Source organism: Podarcis vaucheri (assembly GCF_965113315.1).
Source record: "Podarcis vaucheri genome assembly, chromosome: 14".
Taxonomy (NCBI): Eukaryota; Metazoa; Chordata; class Lepidosauria; order Squamata; family Lacertidae; genus Podarcis; species Podarcis vaucheri.
Genome location: NC_138752.1, coordinates 5,809,908 through 5,823,672, shown reverse-complemented (window position 1 = coordinate 5,823,672; position 13,765 = coordinate 5,809,908). Strand labels below are relative to the sequence as shown.

The window sequence follows — 13,765 nt, the reverse complement described above, 5'->3', positions numbered from 1 at the left end:
AGATCAGTGTATAAAGGCAAGATACCACCTGCAAACATACTTATACTGTGTTGCATATGACTGCTTTGAACCCCAGCTATTATCGGGTCATTTCTAATTAGTTCAGCCAGTGGTTCCAAATAAAAAGGGTGAAAGTGGACAACCTTGTTTTGTTCTCTAATAGACTGGAAATTGATTAGAATCTCTACCACTAACTCAAATATGGGCTAAATTGCTATTATAACGCTGATCAATAATGCCTATAAACCTTGGGTTCCAAATTCTTGAAATTTTAATAATTCTTTATGAAAATCCCAATTAACTTTATCAAAAGCTTTGGTTGCGTCAAGTGAAAGAGCCACTGCTGGGGTTTTATAAGTTGGTAAATATTCAAAAGCTTCTTAACTAGTTTGGCCAAGTTCTATGGAAAAACACCAGCAATGGCAACACTCTCTTATATTATTATTAAAAACAACCAAACATGGTATAAAATGTGTTTATGTGTCAAAGTTAGGTCCCACTGTGGCTTTCTTCTTCCCACTTTCCATATGCATGTGCCAGTAGATTACACAATAGTGGGTGTTAATTTAAATATTTCCATCTTTTTTCTTTCGCTTTGTTTCAGGAGTATAGGAGTTATCACTTACATTCTGTAAGTACTGCACTGGATTATATCTCTGTTTTTGTATTGCTTTTATGCCCTGCTTTTCCTCCAGGGAGCTCGATGTGACATACATGATTCCCACCCCACCATTTTATCCGCACAAATTGGCCCCCAGCAAATTAAAGCAGAACTCACTCCCAGTTCCTGGATTTGTTGCAGAGAACGCTAGGTAGAACTCGGTCAGTTTTACCCTTGATAAAGAGCAGTCCCTCCCTGGAATCACCCTTTCTCCTCCACCCCAAGATCATATCCAAGAGCAGGCCATTGGCAGGAATTCCATGGGGCAAGGGGAAGCCACAAACACCCACCCACCCCTGTTGTTAGCCCAGCACCTCTCTAGTCCCCAGTTCAGAATCTGCTTGAGCCACAGCTGCCTGCTTGCCACCTCTGGGCATGCAGGTGCCTTTCTCCAAATTCCAGTTCCACCATGCAGTTGCCAAGGCTGCTTGCTAGGTGGCAGTGCAGTGTCTTCCTATGCTGAGCTCTGTGCCCCCCCACCCCAAAACCAGCACTAGGTTCTTGTGTGCTTTGAACACTTTGATGCAAGCTGTTACCCTTGTCCTTGGGCTGGAAGTAGAATTTGTGCAAAGTCACTGTGGGGGAGTCTGCAAAAAGCAAACAAAGGGGGCCTGTGTCCATGGAATGCTCCTCAGTCTCAATGAAGTTGTGTGTGTCCGGTGTCTAGTCTTTTCCTGGGTGCTCTTTTCCTATCATCTCCCAAATCCCCCCCCCCCACAAAAAACTTGCTCAAATAGAACTAGTGTTGGTTAGTGGTAAGAAAGTCCTTAGCTCAAATCTTGCCTCTGCCACAAAGCCCGAGACCTTAGGTGAACCACGTGTCTGTCTCTCTGCCTCCTTCCCCAACAGCTGCAATATGCAGATACTGAGACTGGCCTACCCTACAAAGCAAATTACATAATCAGAAAAAGTGATGCACAAAAGCAACTGCAGTAAAATAGCACATAAAGTAAAGAAGAAGAATTATGATAGCATCATCCACACCAGTTTATTATGGACAACTGACCAGAAATAAGACCAACAATATACCATAAAGTCTTCCAAAATCTCAAATGCAGGACAGTTTTTTAAGTGTAACAACAGCTCAGTTCTATGCAAAATAGTGAATAACTTCAGGTATGCCCCTGGAAATAATGCATTGCAATGCAGAAAGTAAAATAATTACACCGACCAGCACAAAAATCCTTCCAAATTATTGAGAATGTTTTCAAAGCTCTGTATTGATGCAGAGTGAGAATATGACTCAGTGGGGAAGGGTTAACCATCCCCCTCCTCAGTAATGAGTTGGTCTCCCTGGTTCCAGATGAAGCCTCTGTCCACTCCTCCACATTGACCTCCTTTCCTGTAACAGGGACATGATTCCTACATTCTGGTCAGGAGATACTGCCACAAACATGTTAGGATGTAGGAAGCAGCCTTATACTGAGCCAACCCACTGGTTTCTCTCAGTGTTGTCTACACTGACTGGCAGCAGCTCTCCAGGGTTTCAGGCAGGGGATGTTCCCATACCTACCTGGAGATGTTGTGGGGCCTGAACCTGAGACCTTCTGCATGCAAAACAGATACTTCACCTCTAAGATAAGGTCCATCCCTATAAATAGCATGTAAGCTGCACAGCCTAAATATGGAAAGTGACTGTTACAGACCTGGAAGTGGGAGACTGTTTCAACCCTTGGGACAGGAGCAGCATTTCCCTGTCTCTTGATTTCACAACTCAGCATCCCTCTTCAAAGACAGACAAGAAAGTGCGATGACACATTTTATTTAAAAAGAAGGTAAGCAAAGGACGTTGCTTACAGTGAAGGGCGTTTGAGAAAGAAGCCAGGCTTCTCTCCTAGGCTAAATAAAGACTGCTGAGCACCCTCTGTATTATTGGCAGGCAGGCCTTCTTTCCTTGCAAACAAGGCCAGCTGCTGAACCTTCAGAAAAATAACTTCCTCCCTGCACCAGGGGCTTCCCGGATTGGATTTCACTGCATCTTTCCTACCCCTTGTCTTGAGGGAATTTTGGGTAGGAGGAGCCCAATACATTTTTGTCCTGAAATAGGAAGTCCAAATGGCACTAACCTACATAGGACACAATCCCCTGGTGATTTATTTCCGTGCAAACCCCATTATTTATTTTATATATTTATTTTTACATTTAAATCCCGCCTTTCCACCAAGGAGCTCAAGGCTGCATACATGCTTCTCCTTCTTTCCACTTTTATCCTCACAACAACCCTGCAAGGTTAGGCCCAAAGTCACGCACTGAGCTTCATGGCTGAGTAGGGATTCGAACCCTGGTCTCCCAGACCCGAGTTCGACACTCTAGCTACTGCACCACACTGGCTCTCAGTAATAAATGGGAGCCCCACAAGTGAATGTTTTGCTCTTGAGGAGCTCCCATTTATTTCACAGGAGAAATTCCCTGGGTGTTGTGCCCTATAAGATCAGATCATTCTGTCTCCTATTCGTAGCTCTTCATAAGACCCTAGATTTAATCCACAATGGAGTCTGCCTCTAAGAGCTTCATGGGCTCAGCGTGCCCTCTCCCTTCCTTCAGAAGCTGTCAATACACCATTCAGTCCCGTCCCCCCCCAGTCCATTTTACAGCAGGCAGAAAAAACTGCAGGCATAGCATTCTCTGCTATGGGGTCAGGAATGAGATCAATTTTCCCTGTTTTTCTCTGTAGGCTAATGACCCTTCTCTCTCCCTATGGTCCTCTAGGCTTAGTGGGGCTTCGCCATTCCTCGGAGATACCAAACAGGAGACGCTGGCTAACATCACAGCTGTGAACTATGAATTTGACGAAGAGTTCTTCAGCCACACCAGTGACCTCGCCAAAGATTTCATTCGAAAGCTTCTGGTAAAAGATACCCGGTGAGCCCCAAATGACCCACCAGGAGGAGGATGAGAGGAAGGCCAGTCTCAGAGCTGACCCATACCTTGGCTTAGCGTGGATGGTGACCCCCTCATGCCGCCTTCAGTTCATTCCCCCTCTTCCACAGTGAATTCTCCAACTACTGCTGTCTCACACTCTCTGCTCCCTTAGCCCACAGATTCCCTATGTAATCAATGTGTTGTTGTTGTTTAGTCGTGTCCAACTCTTCGTGACCCCCTGGACCAGAGCACGCCAGGCATTCCTGTCTTCCACTGCCTCCTGCAGTTTGGTCAAACTCATGCTGGTAGCTTCTAGAACACTGTCCAACCATCTCGTCCTCTGTCGTCCCCTTCTCCTTGTGCCCTCCATCTTTCCCAACATCAGGGTCTTTTCTAGGGAGTCTTCTCTTCTCATGAGGTGGCCAAAGTATTGGAGCCTCAGCTTCACGATCTGTCCTTCCAGTGAGCACTCAGGGCTGATTTCCTTCAGAACGGATAGGTTTGATCTTCTTGCAGTCCATGGGACTTTCAAGAGTCTCCTCCAGCACCATAATTCAAAAGCATCCATTCTTCGGCGATCAGCCTTCTTTATGGTCCAGCTCTCACTTCCATACACCATTACTGGGAAAACCAGAGCTTTAATTATATGGACCTTTGTTGGCAAGGTGATGTCTCTGCTTTTTAAGATGCTGTCTAGCATCTTACATTGTAATCAATGTAGCTCTCCTATTTGCATTTTCTTTTTCTTGTCTTTTAATATATGTTTATTAATTTTTGAGAATACAACTGCAAAAAACCCCCAAAGCATAACTCTAACCCTCAAAGCAAAGGGTACCTGTGGGTTTAGGGAGGAGAAAGTGTGGGGCAGCAGTAGTTGGAGGGGAGTGCTGCGAAAGCTGTAAGGTGCATGGATGAGGGGAAATTAAGGGAGGCGGGAGGGATTAAGCCGAGGTACAGGCAGGCCCTCAAGCTTCCTGGTCCTGCCCACCATGGTTGGGTTGATTGGTTGATGCCTCACAGCATAAACCTATCCAGGCAGCTTACAGTAAATAGCAGGAGAAAATGTAAATATGAAGTTAACCATGAAACCACAAATGTCCTAAGTACAAAAAATGCGAACCAGAGCGGACTGAACCCAAAAATTAAAAACCACAACTACTACATAGTTGTTTAGAAGGGCTGGGCGAGCAGAAAGCTCTTTTGGAGCCAAGATGACCACAAGGATGGCGCCAGGCAAGGCTCCCTGGGAAGATTGTTCCATAAGCTGAGAGGAATGGTCACTACCAAAAAGGCTGACTCCCTGCTGGTTGCATGGGCCACAGGGACACTCAGGACGCGGCCTGCAGAAGAGAGCTAAGTTTGGCAGGGTGCATATCGGAGAAGGCAGTCTTTCAGGTAACCTAGTCCCAAGATGTTTTTAAATGTAATTTGAAGGTAAATTGTGCCTGGAAATGAACCTGGGAGCCAATGTCACTTACAGAGCACAGTGAAATATTGTCCCAGTTAATAATCTTGTGTAATCTGTAGTTTCTGGACCATTATAAAGGGGCAGGGGATGGGGATAGGGACCTCTTTTGGCCCAGTAGGCTAAATCCTTATCTGTCAGCACCTCTGTGGGCCAAATTGTGGCAGGTGGGTGGGACAACCCACCTGTCAATCACCTAACATCATTATGGCATCAGATGATTGACAAGAGGGTTGTCACGCCCAATTGTCAAAGTTTCAAGTGCCCCAGCAAACAGCTGGTTGTTGGGTGCTTGAGAACCACAGCACAAGGGCACAGCACAAGGGCACTTCCTCCAGAGAGTGCCCCCCCCCATCTTCTTCTCAGGTGGCCTCCCATCCTGGCAGTTCACGGGCACAGATCTGCTCTCTTTCCATGTGTCCTTCATCTTCAGCTCATCCTCTGACCTCTCTTGTGGTAGCTTTAGACTAAGGATGCTTTTAAAGAGGGAGACGGACAGGGCTGTCTCTGCAGCCAGTATGCAACACGCTTCAAGAACAGTTGTGACCAGCAGCTTTTCCCTGCAAGGGGGGCTTGCTTACTTAACAAATTTTCTCCCTTTGTAGGAAACGCCTCACCATCCAAGAAGCTCTCACTCACCCCTGGATCACGGTAAGCCTGGAAGTGGAGCATGTGGTGTCACAGGGGAAGGGGGTGTTTTTTAATTTGGACAGAGCTTTGTATGGAATTCTGCATTTTGGCATTGAAATGTCACCTGTCATAATTCTCATTTGCTTTTGCATATCTGACTTTAAACATTACGGCAGCATGACAATGACCTTCTAGTTTGGTTTCTCACAGTTTTAACCTCACTGGAGGAGGAGGGAGATTAATTTTTGCCAAACTTTGTCAGAATCTTTGCAAAATAAAAATACATGTTGCCTTTTTTAATGCTTTCTTGTCTTAAGCAAGAGATAAAAAATATGCGATGCTGAGATGCGTGTTGACAAGCATACAATTTTCCGTCATGGAATGTGTTGTGTGATGGTGATACATCTGCCTACTGTTTGCATGGACAGACATAAACCACATTCCAACTGTGTTTGGCTGGGCTCTATCTGGTATGAATTTGCTCCATCCAGTCCACCTTCAAATCTATAGGAGGTTGTAAAAGACACTCCATTTCATTTGTACAACTTTCCAAGGGTGGCTATAGCCTAGAAGTACCCAGTGGACCACACGCCTCTCTGTGTCTTTCTTTGTGTTTGTGGTGTTCTGCTGTGTAGAAGATACAGTGGATGTCCTACATTTGCCCAGTGTCAATACTCACATCTGAATGTTGAAGACCCCAGAGAAATTTTGTGAATAATTGAGAACACAGTGATATGTGATATTAATATGGGGCATCCATTAAGTTCATCTGGAATAGCCAATTATTTACAGGTGAAACTCAAAACATTCATTCAGTCCTGGACATCCATTGTAACATGGAATATATGCAGCTGGTCTTTGCATGCTGGAATCTGGTGTGCTGGATTCTTAAGATTTTTTTCACATCACAATGAATCAGGGGCTACCAACCTTTTTGGATCAGTGGGCACATTTTGAGAGAGTGCTGGGGCGCCAGTCACAAATAGCTGCTGTGGGGGGCATAGCACAAAATTAGAGAGACGGCCAGCCCCATCCACCTTACACTTACTGTGGGAAGTCAGCCATGTACTTCTGGCTCTGATTGTTGAGATCACACAATATTGATTATATATATATAAATACACACAAACACACTGACACTCTTGCTTTCGAATGGCAACAGGGAGCATTCCTCAGTAACAGGAAAAATAGCCACACAACACTCACACTCATTTCACAGAAATCACTTAGAAAGGACCTGTTTGTTTTGTCCCATAACTTGCTTTCCAGGAGGGCTACAGACTTTGGTGACCCAGTACACACACACACACACACACACAGAGAGAGAGAGAGAGAGAGAGAGAGAGAGAGAATGCTCAATAGTGTATTTTCTGAAATATTTTCTATTTTTTACAAAAAAATGACCACTTTTGAAACTGTAAATGCACAGATGCCAGCATGCAGTCAGTCATAGTGCTCACAGGGATGTTTTTGTTCCACCAACCTTTTTTTGTGAAAATAAAATAATGTCTGTGACATGCATGAAGGAATCCTGTTTTCACCCAGCACCGTGGATATGTGTTGTGTGTTTGCCTTCCTTTTGCCTGCTGTGTTGTGGTTGATGCTGTGGTGTCTATAGAAGCAGTCTGCATGATTCTGCGGATCAGTAATAACCATGCCCTACTACTTCTGTCTGAAGACTCACCAGCCCAAGGAAGAAACGAAGGTCCCAGAAAGCAAAAGGGCTGAGAACCAGCAACTGAAGACCAAACGCCTGAAGGAGTACACCATCAAGTGCCACTCCAGCATGCCACCCAACAACACCTACATCAACTTTGAGCGCTTTGCCTATGTGGTGGAAGACATCTCCAGGATGGAGCAGAACTTCAGTGCTCTGGCTGTGTCCCATGATGCTTTGCAGGAGGACATTGACGCCCTCGTTTCCATCTACAACGAGAAAGAAGCTTGGTACAAAGAAGAACATGAAAACGTGAGACATGAACTTTCCCAGCTGAAGTATGAGTATCGCAAGATTGAATCTCTGAAGAAGCACCTGCAGGAGGATATCAGACTTGTGGGCAGCAGCCTCACTGGGGTTGCCAGCAAGTACATGGACCGGCAGTCCCATTATGAGTCCTTGAGTAAGGAATTGTCCGAAGAACTCAAGTGGATTCAGGAATTTACAGGCAGCTCTCAGCTGGAAGATGGAAGTGACGCCTACATCACTGGAAATTTTGGCTCCGTCTTTAACAAAGATATAAATGACTCTCTTAGGGAGCTGCTAAATAGATCCTGCTGTGAAGAATTCCTAGCTGCCTTGAACCCAGGTGTTGCAAAATCAAGTCAGTAACTGTCTAAAATGGAGTTTCAGATTTATCTATTCATGCCACCTCAAGATTCCTGCACACTAATGGTGACGCCCCACTTGTTCACTTTATTTCTGAAAAACATAATTGACAGTCACTGTCGCACTGTTGGCTTTTTGAACTCTGAAAATATATGTGCCATGACACAGGGCATATGAACTCTTGCCATTGTTTTTACCCTTTTTAACAGGGAGGCTGTGAATTTTGCCAGTTAGAAATGAATTGAAATTCCTTTGAATAACACCCTGTTCTCTTTTTGGAGCATACTTTGCATTTAGAAGTGAAAGCCTTTGCTGTCATTGTACTTTGGAAGATGGAAGCAGCTTACTGTTACCGTGCGATACCTCCTAAATACCTGATTGTAGATAGTTAAGCATCCTTAACAGCCTCTCTTGCTGCCCTGTGAAAGAGTCAGTAAGAATGCATTGATTTGAAACTCAGTATGACTGGTGCTTTTAATAGCAATGGATTCAGATGGAGAAGCTCTTTCTTGCTCACAGCACCCTCTGCAATCCTGACCGCAGTCTACTTCAAACAGTAGCAGGCATTTCAGTTGAAAAGCAGAATTGTGAACGTGTTACGGAGTGAATGGAGAGCTCTAAAATCAACTCTACTCTCAGCTATTGACTGGGGTGATGCGTAAGGCATTGTCAAGAGACTTGGCATTCTACCCCACCCCAAGCAAAGAACATGGTCCAGTGAAGGAACCAGATGACTGAAGACTCCTTTTGTGGAACCTGAGACTTTGTTTTTGTTGCAGTTTTGACTCAGATTATTAGAAGGAGAAAGTGTGGGAGTGGGGAGTGAGATATAATTGAATTATGCACATTTTTGTTCCTGCCTTTGAACTAATTTCACACTTATAGAGACAATAAATATTTATTTAATACAGTGTGGTTACTTGCAGCACCATCTGTCTGTATGCTACACAAAAGAACATAATAAGAGCTTGCTGGATGAGGCCAGTGGCCCGTCTGGTCCTTCTCAGAGCAGCTACCCAGAAGCCCGCAAGCAGGATTTGAGCACAAGAGTCATTCTCTCCTCCTGTGGTTTCCAGTAACTGGTATTCAGTAGCATTACTGCCTCTGATTGTGGAGGCAAATCATAGCCTTTGTGGCTAGTTTTATCCTCCATTAATTGGCCTAATCCTCTTTTAAAGCCATCCAAATTTGGGGCCACCACTGCCTCAGCCCACGAATTCTAGTATTACTGGTGGGGCGGGAGGCATGGAATTCTCTAACTACTTTCGCCATTCCATGCATAATGTTCTGCCCTTCTGTCATGTCGCCTCTTACTCACCTTTTCTTGATGGTCCCAGACCCTGCACCCTAGGATTGGTTGAGTGAATAGTGTTTGCCCATTGGCTATTAATTTGTTTCTAGTGATGGTCTCAGCAAGATGAGGCTGTCACTTGATGGAGGGGGTATGCTAAGTACTGGTTTGCGTTCAAGCCAGGGAAGTCCAGTAAGTCCAGCTTTTTCCAAGGTTTGAAGAAAGTAGCTTCCAAACTGACATGTGGGTCGGCTTTGAATATGCTTGGAAGCTCTCACTCGTGTGAGATAAGGTAGGTACCCTGAGGCCTGTCTGAATTCTGCATAACCGGTTGTCCCATTGGAGCCAGCTAAGTCCTAAGATGTAAATTATTTGCTACCATTTTATTGCTGTTGCACTTGGTTGTGCCAGTCTCATCACTGTCAAACTTCAGACAGAGAGGATGATAACGTCAAAGACATGAGGTCCAGATGGAGAGCCTGTGGCCTGCCTGATGCTGTTGAGTTACAGCTCCCTGATACATGGCCGTGCTGCCTGGGACAGATGGGAATTGAAGTCCAGCAACATCTGGATGGCACCACAATTGCCCCTCCCTCGCCCTGTACTTAAAGCGCACAACCCATATAATGTATATTTAATGGTCCAGGCTTTCTGAAGCACTGACCTTGTTCTCTCTTGTCTTTTCCAGCCAAAGGACAAATGCCAAGCCTTGGTGAGGCGGGAGTCGGTCATTAACCTGGAAAACTTCAAAAAGCAATATGCCCGGAGACGATGGAAGGTACTGTACTTGGAGTGTGGTTGCTGATGCATGTGTTGTGCTCTCTACAAAGAAGAAAGACTTCTGTTTTGTTTTGTTTTAAAGCAGGGATGGGCAGCCTTTGGTCTTCCAAATGATATTGGAGCAGGTGGTTGTTTACTCCAGCAACTTCTGGAGAGCCACAGGTTCCCCATCACCATTTTAAAGAAACAACATTATTTTTTTAAAGTGACATATATTGTACCTTTCAGAGCTATCTGCAGAACTGGCTTCTCTCTCTCTAGAAGTTAGCTAGTAAGTGCAGGCCGGTCTTGTTAACATCAACACTATTGATTATTATTATTTTAAATTTATATGACTACCCATTGATAAAGTTATTCAAGCAGTTTGCAGTAAAACAATTTGCAGTTCAACATATAGCCACACTATAGAGTAATGTGTCATTAGGATAGATGCCTAGGCCACCCTTCCTGAACATGGTGGCCTCCAGATCTTGTTGGACTACAGCTCTCACCAGGCCTGTTCTTCGCTAGCTGAAGTTTTCAAACCATCTCCAAGGGTAGTCCCTAAGTAATCAAGATGGGAGGCTACATCAAACCAGGAATGGCCATAGCTGGCCTCTGGCCTCTGATCACCTTCCCCACAGAGGTAGGCAGCTCTCAGGAGCAGGGGGTGGGTGGCTTCCCAACCCTCTCTTATTGCTGAGGAGCACAGCTGCCTGTCCCAGTTCAGACTGTCTTCAAGGGTTAGCCCCATGTAGTCCCCGATAATCATTTCAGCTATACTGAGCACTTTGTCTGAGCACTGAGACCTGCCTCCTTCTGACCCAGGTGAGCTCACAGTGAACTGGGTCAACCAGAGACAATAGGGTCCAGCTGAATCTTTTCTGTATTACTGCATTTTAGTGTATGACATTTTCCTGGTTTTGTTAGCTCACTAAATCCCCCATGCAGCTTTTTAAGGTCTCCCTGGTGCTGCTTCCAAACCTCACCTGTGTATTGGAGGCTGATGACAGGGCAGTTCTTGAAGATGCCCCTTGGTTGTGCCCATAAAATGCACTGGGGGTTGTGGGGACATCCCATAAGTGGCTCTGCAGGGTCATCTTCTGCCTTTCAAGAGTATAACCACAATATCCTTGTTGTTTCCCCAGCTTACTTACAGTATTGTTGCACTGTGCAACCACTTATCTCGCACCTTGGTGAGAAAAGTTCGCCTAATGCAAGATGAAAGCTTGGTAAGTACATGGGGGCAAAGGAAGTGGAAAGTTGACATGCCCAGTTGTTTGCAACAGAGGAGGGGAAGACAAGGCAGTGCCTTCCAAATGTTGCTGGAGAGCCCTGTTCAATCAGGCAAAGGATCACCCAGCTCAGCATTTTGCTTCCTTCAGCAGCTGGCTGGCCATCCAACCCCTGAGACGCCTATGCAATGCAATAGCCCTTCTCCCATTGCTGCTTCTTAGCATTTGTCATTCAGGAGCCTAATGTCCCTGTGCCTGGAGGCTGCATGGAGCCTTCGCTCCCCCTAATAATGACATCAGGAGGTGAGCGCCATCCGAAATAGAGCCAAAACAGGGCTGCTGAGGAACAGGAGGTTGATATTGGCATGCTCTCTCGCGAATGCTGAGGAATACAGAAATGCTACCTCGGCACTGCTATTGCGCATGCTGAACATCATGGTTAGCTATGCAAGGCAAAGTTAAAGAGCTTTGAGCGGAGCTCTAGATTCTCCAGGTGGGGGGTACAGGGGCATAGCGTGGGGGGTGCCAGAGGGGCTGTGGCCCCGTGCATGGATTTTTGAGGGGGCATGAAACAGGCGCCCCCATGCAGGTGACTGAGGAGAGGCAGTCCTTGAGGTATGGCACTCCTGAGCCATTTAAGAGTTACCTCTCACCCACTCCTCCATCTCCCCACTTGGGAACGTCTTTGTTGCTTGGGTTGTTCAGTGCAGGGCAGACAGAAGACAGGTGGGGATCTGCTGGAAGAGAGAGATTCCTGAGCTGAGTGTGTGTGTGTGCAAAGGCACCGGGATCTGCAATTCAATGCTCATCACCTTGAGTGATTATTTTGTACCTTCTCTGTTTGGTGGACCTTGGGTTTTGTAATGAAAAACAAAGTTGATCATGCAAGCCGGAAGTCTGCCCACCCAGCAGTGGAGTGTGTCTCCATGTTGCCCAGGGCGGGTGGGTGAGTGCACCCATGCACATGCCCCCATGCCAGGGGTGGCGTGAGGGGCCAAGGACAAACAGACCCCACTGTGCCTGTCCAGCCCCTGCTGGAGCTGGAGCAACACCAGCCCTGGTAGGCACAGCTGTTGCACCCTCCTCATGCCACCCTCCCCAGATCCTAGCCTTGCAAGGCTGCAGGGGGGGATGTGGCAGCCATGCACCCCTCGATCCTAGCCTTGCACAATGCTGGGATCGAAGGGCGCAAGGTTGCCACGTCCCCATGTCCGTCCCCCCTGTAGCCTTGCAAGGCTGGGATCCGGGGATGGTGGCACAAGAAGAACACAAAAAAGGTGTGCTGCGCCACCTGCCCCGGGGGGAGAGCATGCACCCCCATGCTAGCACCCCCAGAGTGGCCTGGTGCTCCTCTCCATGAGTGTTGGTTCCTCCTTTGGTGGGCAGGGTTATTGTTACTGTTTATTACTATGTTAGGTCTTTTTATATTGTAAACTGCCCTGTGTTCCTCAGATAGTGGTATAGAAAACTACTTCTACTTCTTCTTCTTCTTCTTCTTCTTCTTCTTCTTCTTCTTCTTCTTCTTAGTGTGTGTATAAAAAGAGGGGCAAGGAAAAGTCTGGAGATGCTGTGCCCTGCCTGAAACGTCACCTAGTTTCTCCTTTGTTCCAGCGCAATTGTGAAAGTGACCACGAGGAAGATCTTCCCAGCCGGCCGTCCCCTCACCATCTCTTGAGGAGGAGGAGCAGTATATCTTAACTCCACCAAACAGAAATGGGAGTCGGACTGAGATTTCCAAGTGCCTAACAGCGCAGCTCTTGCACAACTGAACACTTTGTCTCGGGGGCTCTTTCTACCCCCAACGTATACGCAAGCACAGACCAGAAAGGCTCGTGCTGCCCCTTGGGGACTCTGGATCCTCCAAAGGCAGGAAGAAGCCACAATGAAGTCCCAGACATGTTTGGTGCACTATAAATTGTCACATACAAGCCAAGATAGGAGTGGACTGTGGGATACGAGGTGTCATTTCCAGAGGAAAAAAATTGACTCCATTATTTTAACTGCAAATAACAAGTGTGTGCAGAGCTGGTGATCCAGGGGAAAGAGCTGGGCAGGAAACTGAGGTGTTGGAGCAGGAGGAGGACGATAAGGTAGGAATGGTGTCCATTCCAGGTGCCCCCCAGGCAGGCAGCTGATCTTGGGCGCAGTGTAGCTGAGAGCAACCTCCTCCTTCTTCTTTGAAGCCCTTGAGGGCAACCCAGCCTCCAGATCTTTCTTGAAAAGAGACAGGAGGTTGTTTCTATCAAGGGCAGCGGACAGGAAGAGCAAAAGCAGGCTGCAGGATAGAATCATAGAATCATAGAATCATAGAATCATAGAATCATAGAATCATAGAATCATAGAATCATAGAATCATAGAATCATAGAATCATAGAATCATAGAGTTGGAAGAGACCATGTTCCTTTTTGACAAGCTACATTTCCCACCAGTCTCTGTTCTCCTGCAGAGTTGGGTGCATTTGGCAAACATTTGATCCTAATCAGTTTAATGTAGTGATTGGGCACCAGCCCTCATCTCCTGGTGAAGGCCAGAGGA

At 46.3% G+C, this 13,765-nt stretch overlaps 1 protein-coding gene across 4 annotated transcripts in view; it reads left to right on the top strand.

Annotated features, from left to right (window-relative positions):
* DAPK2 (death associated protein kinase 2) overlaps positions 1-13,507 on the top strand; it is a 59,470-nt gene extending 45,963 nt beyond the window's left edge. For 3 of the 4 annotated variants that reach the window (XM_082198616.1, XM_082198617.1, XM_082198618.1), the window contains 4 exons: positions 605-631; positions 3,371-3,523; positions 5,594-5,639; positions 7,297-8,830. In XM_082198616.1, the coding sequence (XP_082054742.1) occupies positions 605-631; positions 3,371-3,523; positions 5,594-5,639; positions 7,297-7,947 (877 nt within the window). In that variant the 3' untranslated portion in view covers positions 7,948-8,830. Of the gene's footprint in view, positions 1-604; positions 632-3,370; positions 3,524-5,593; positions 5,640-7,296; positions 8,831-9,923; positions 10,014-11,142; positions 11,227-12,840 lie in introns of those variants that run through there. The other variant, XM_082198619.1, reaches the window with a different exon arrangement.
* The last annotated feature ends 258 nt before the right edge of the window (positions 13,508-13,765 follow it).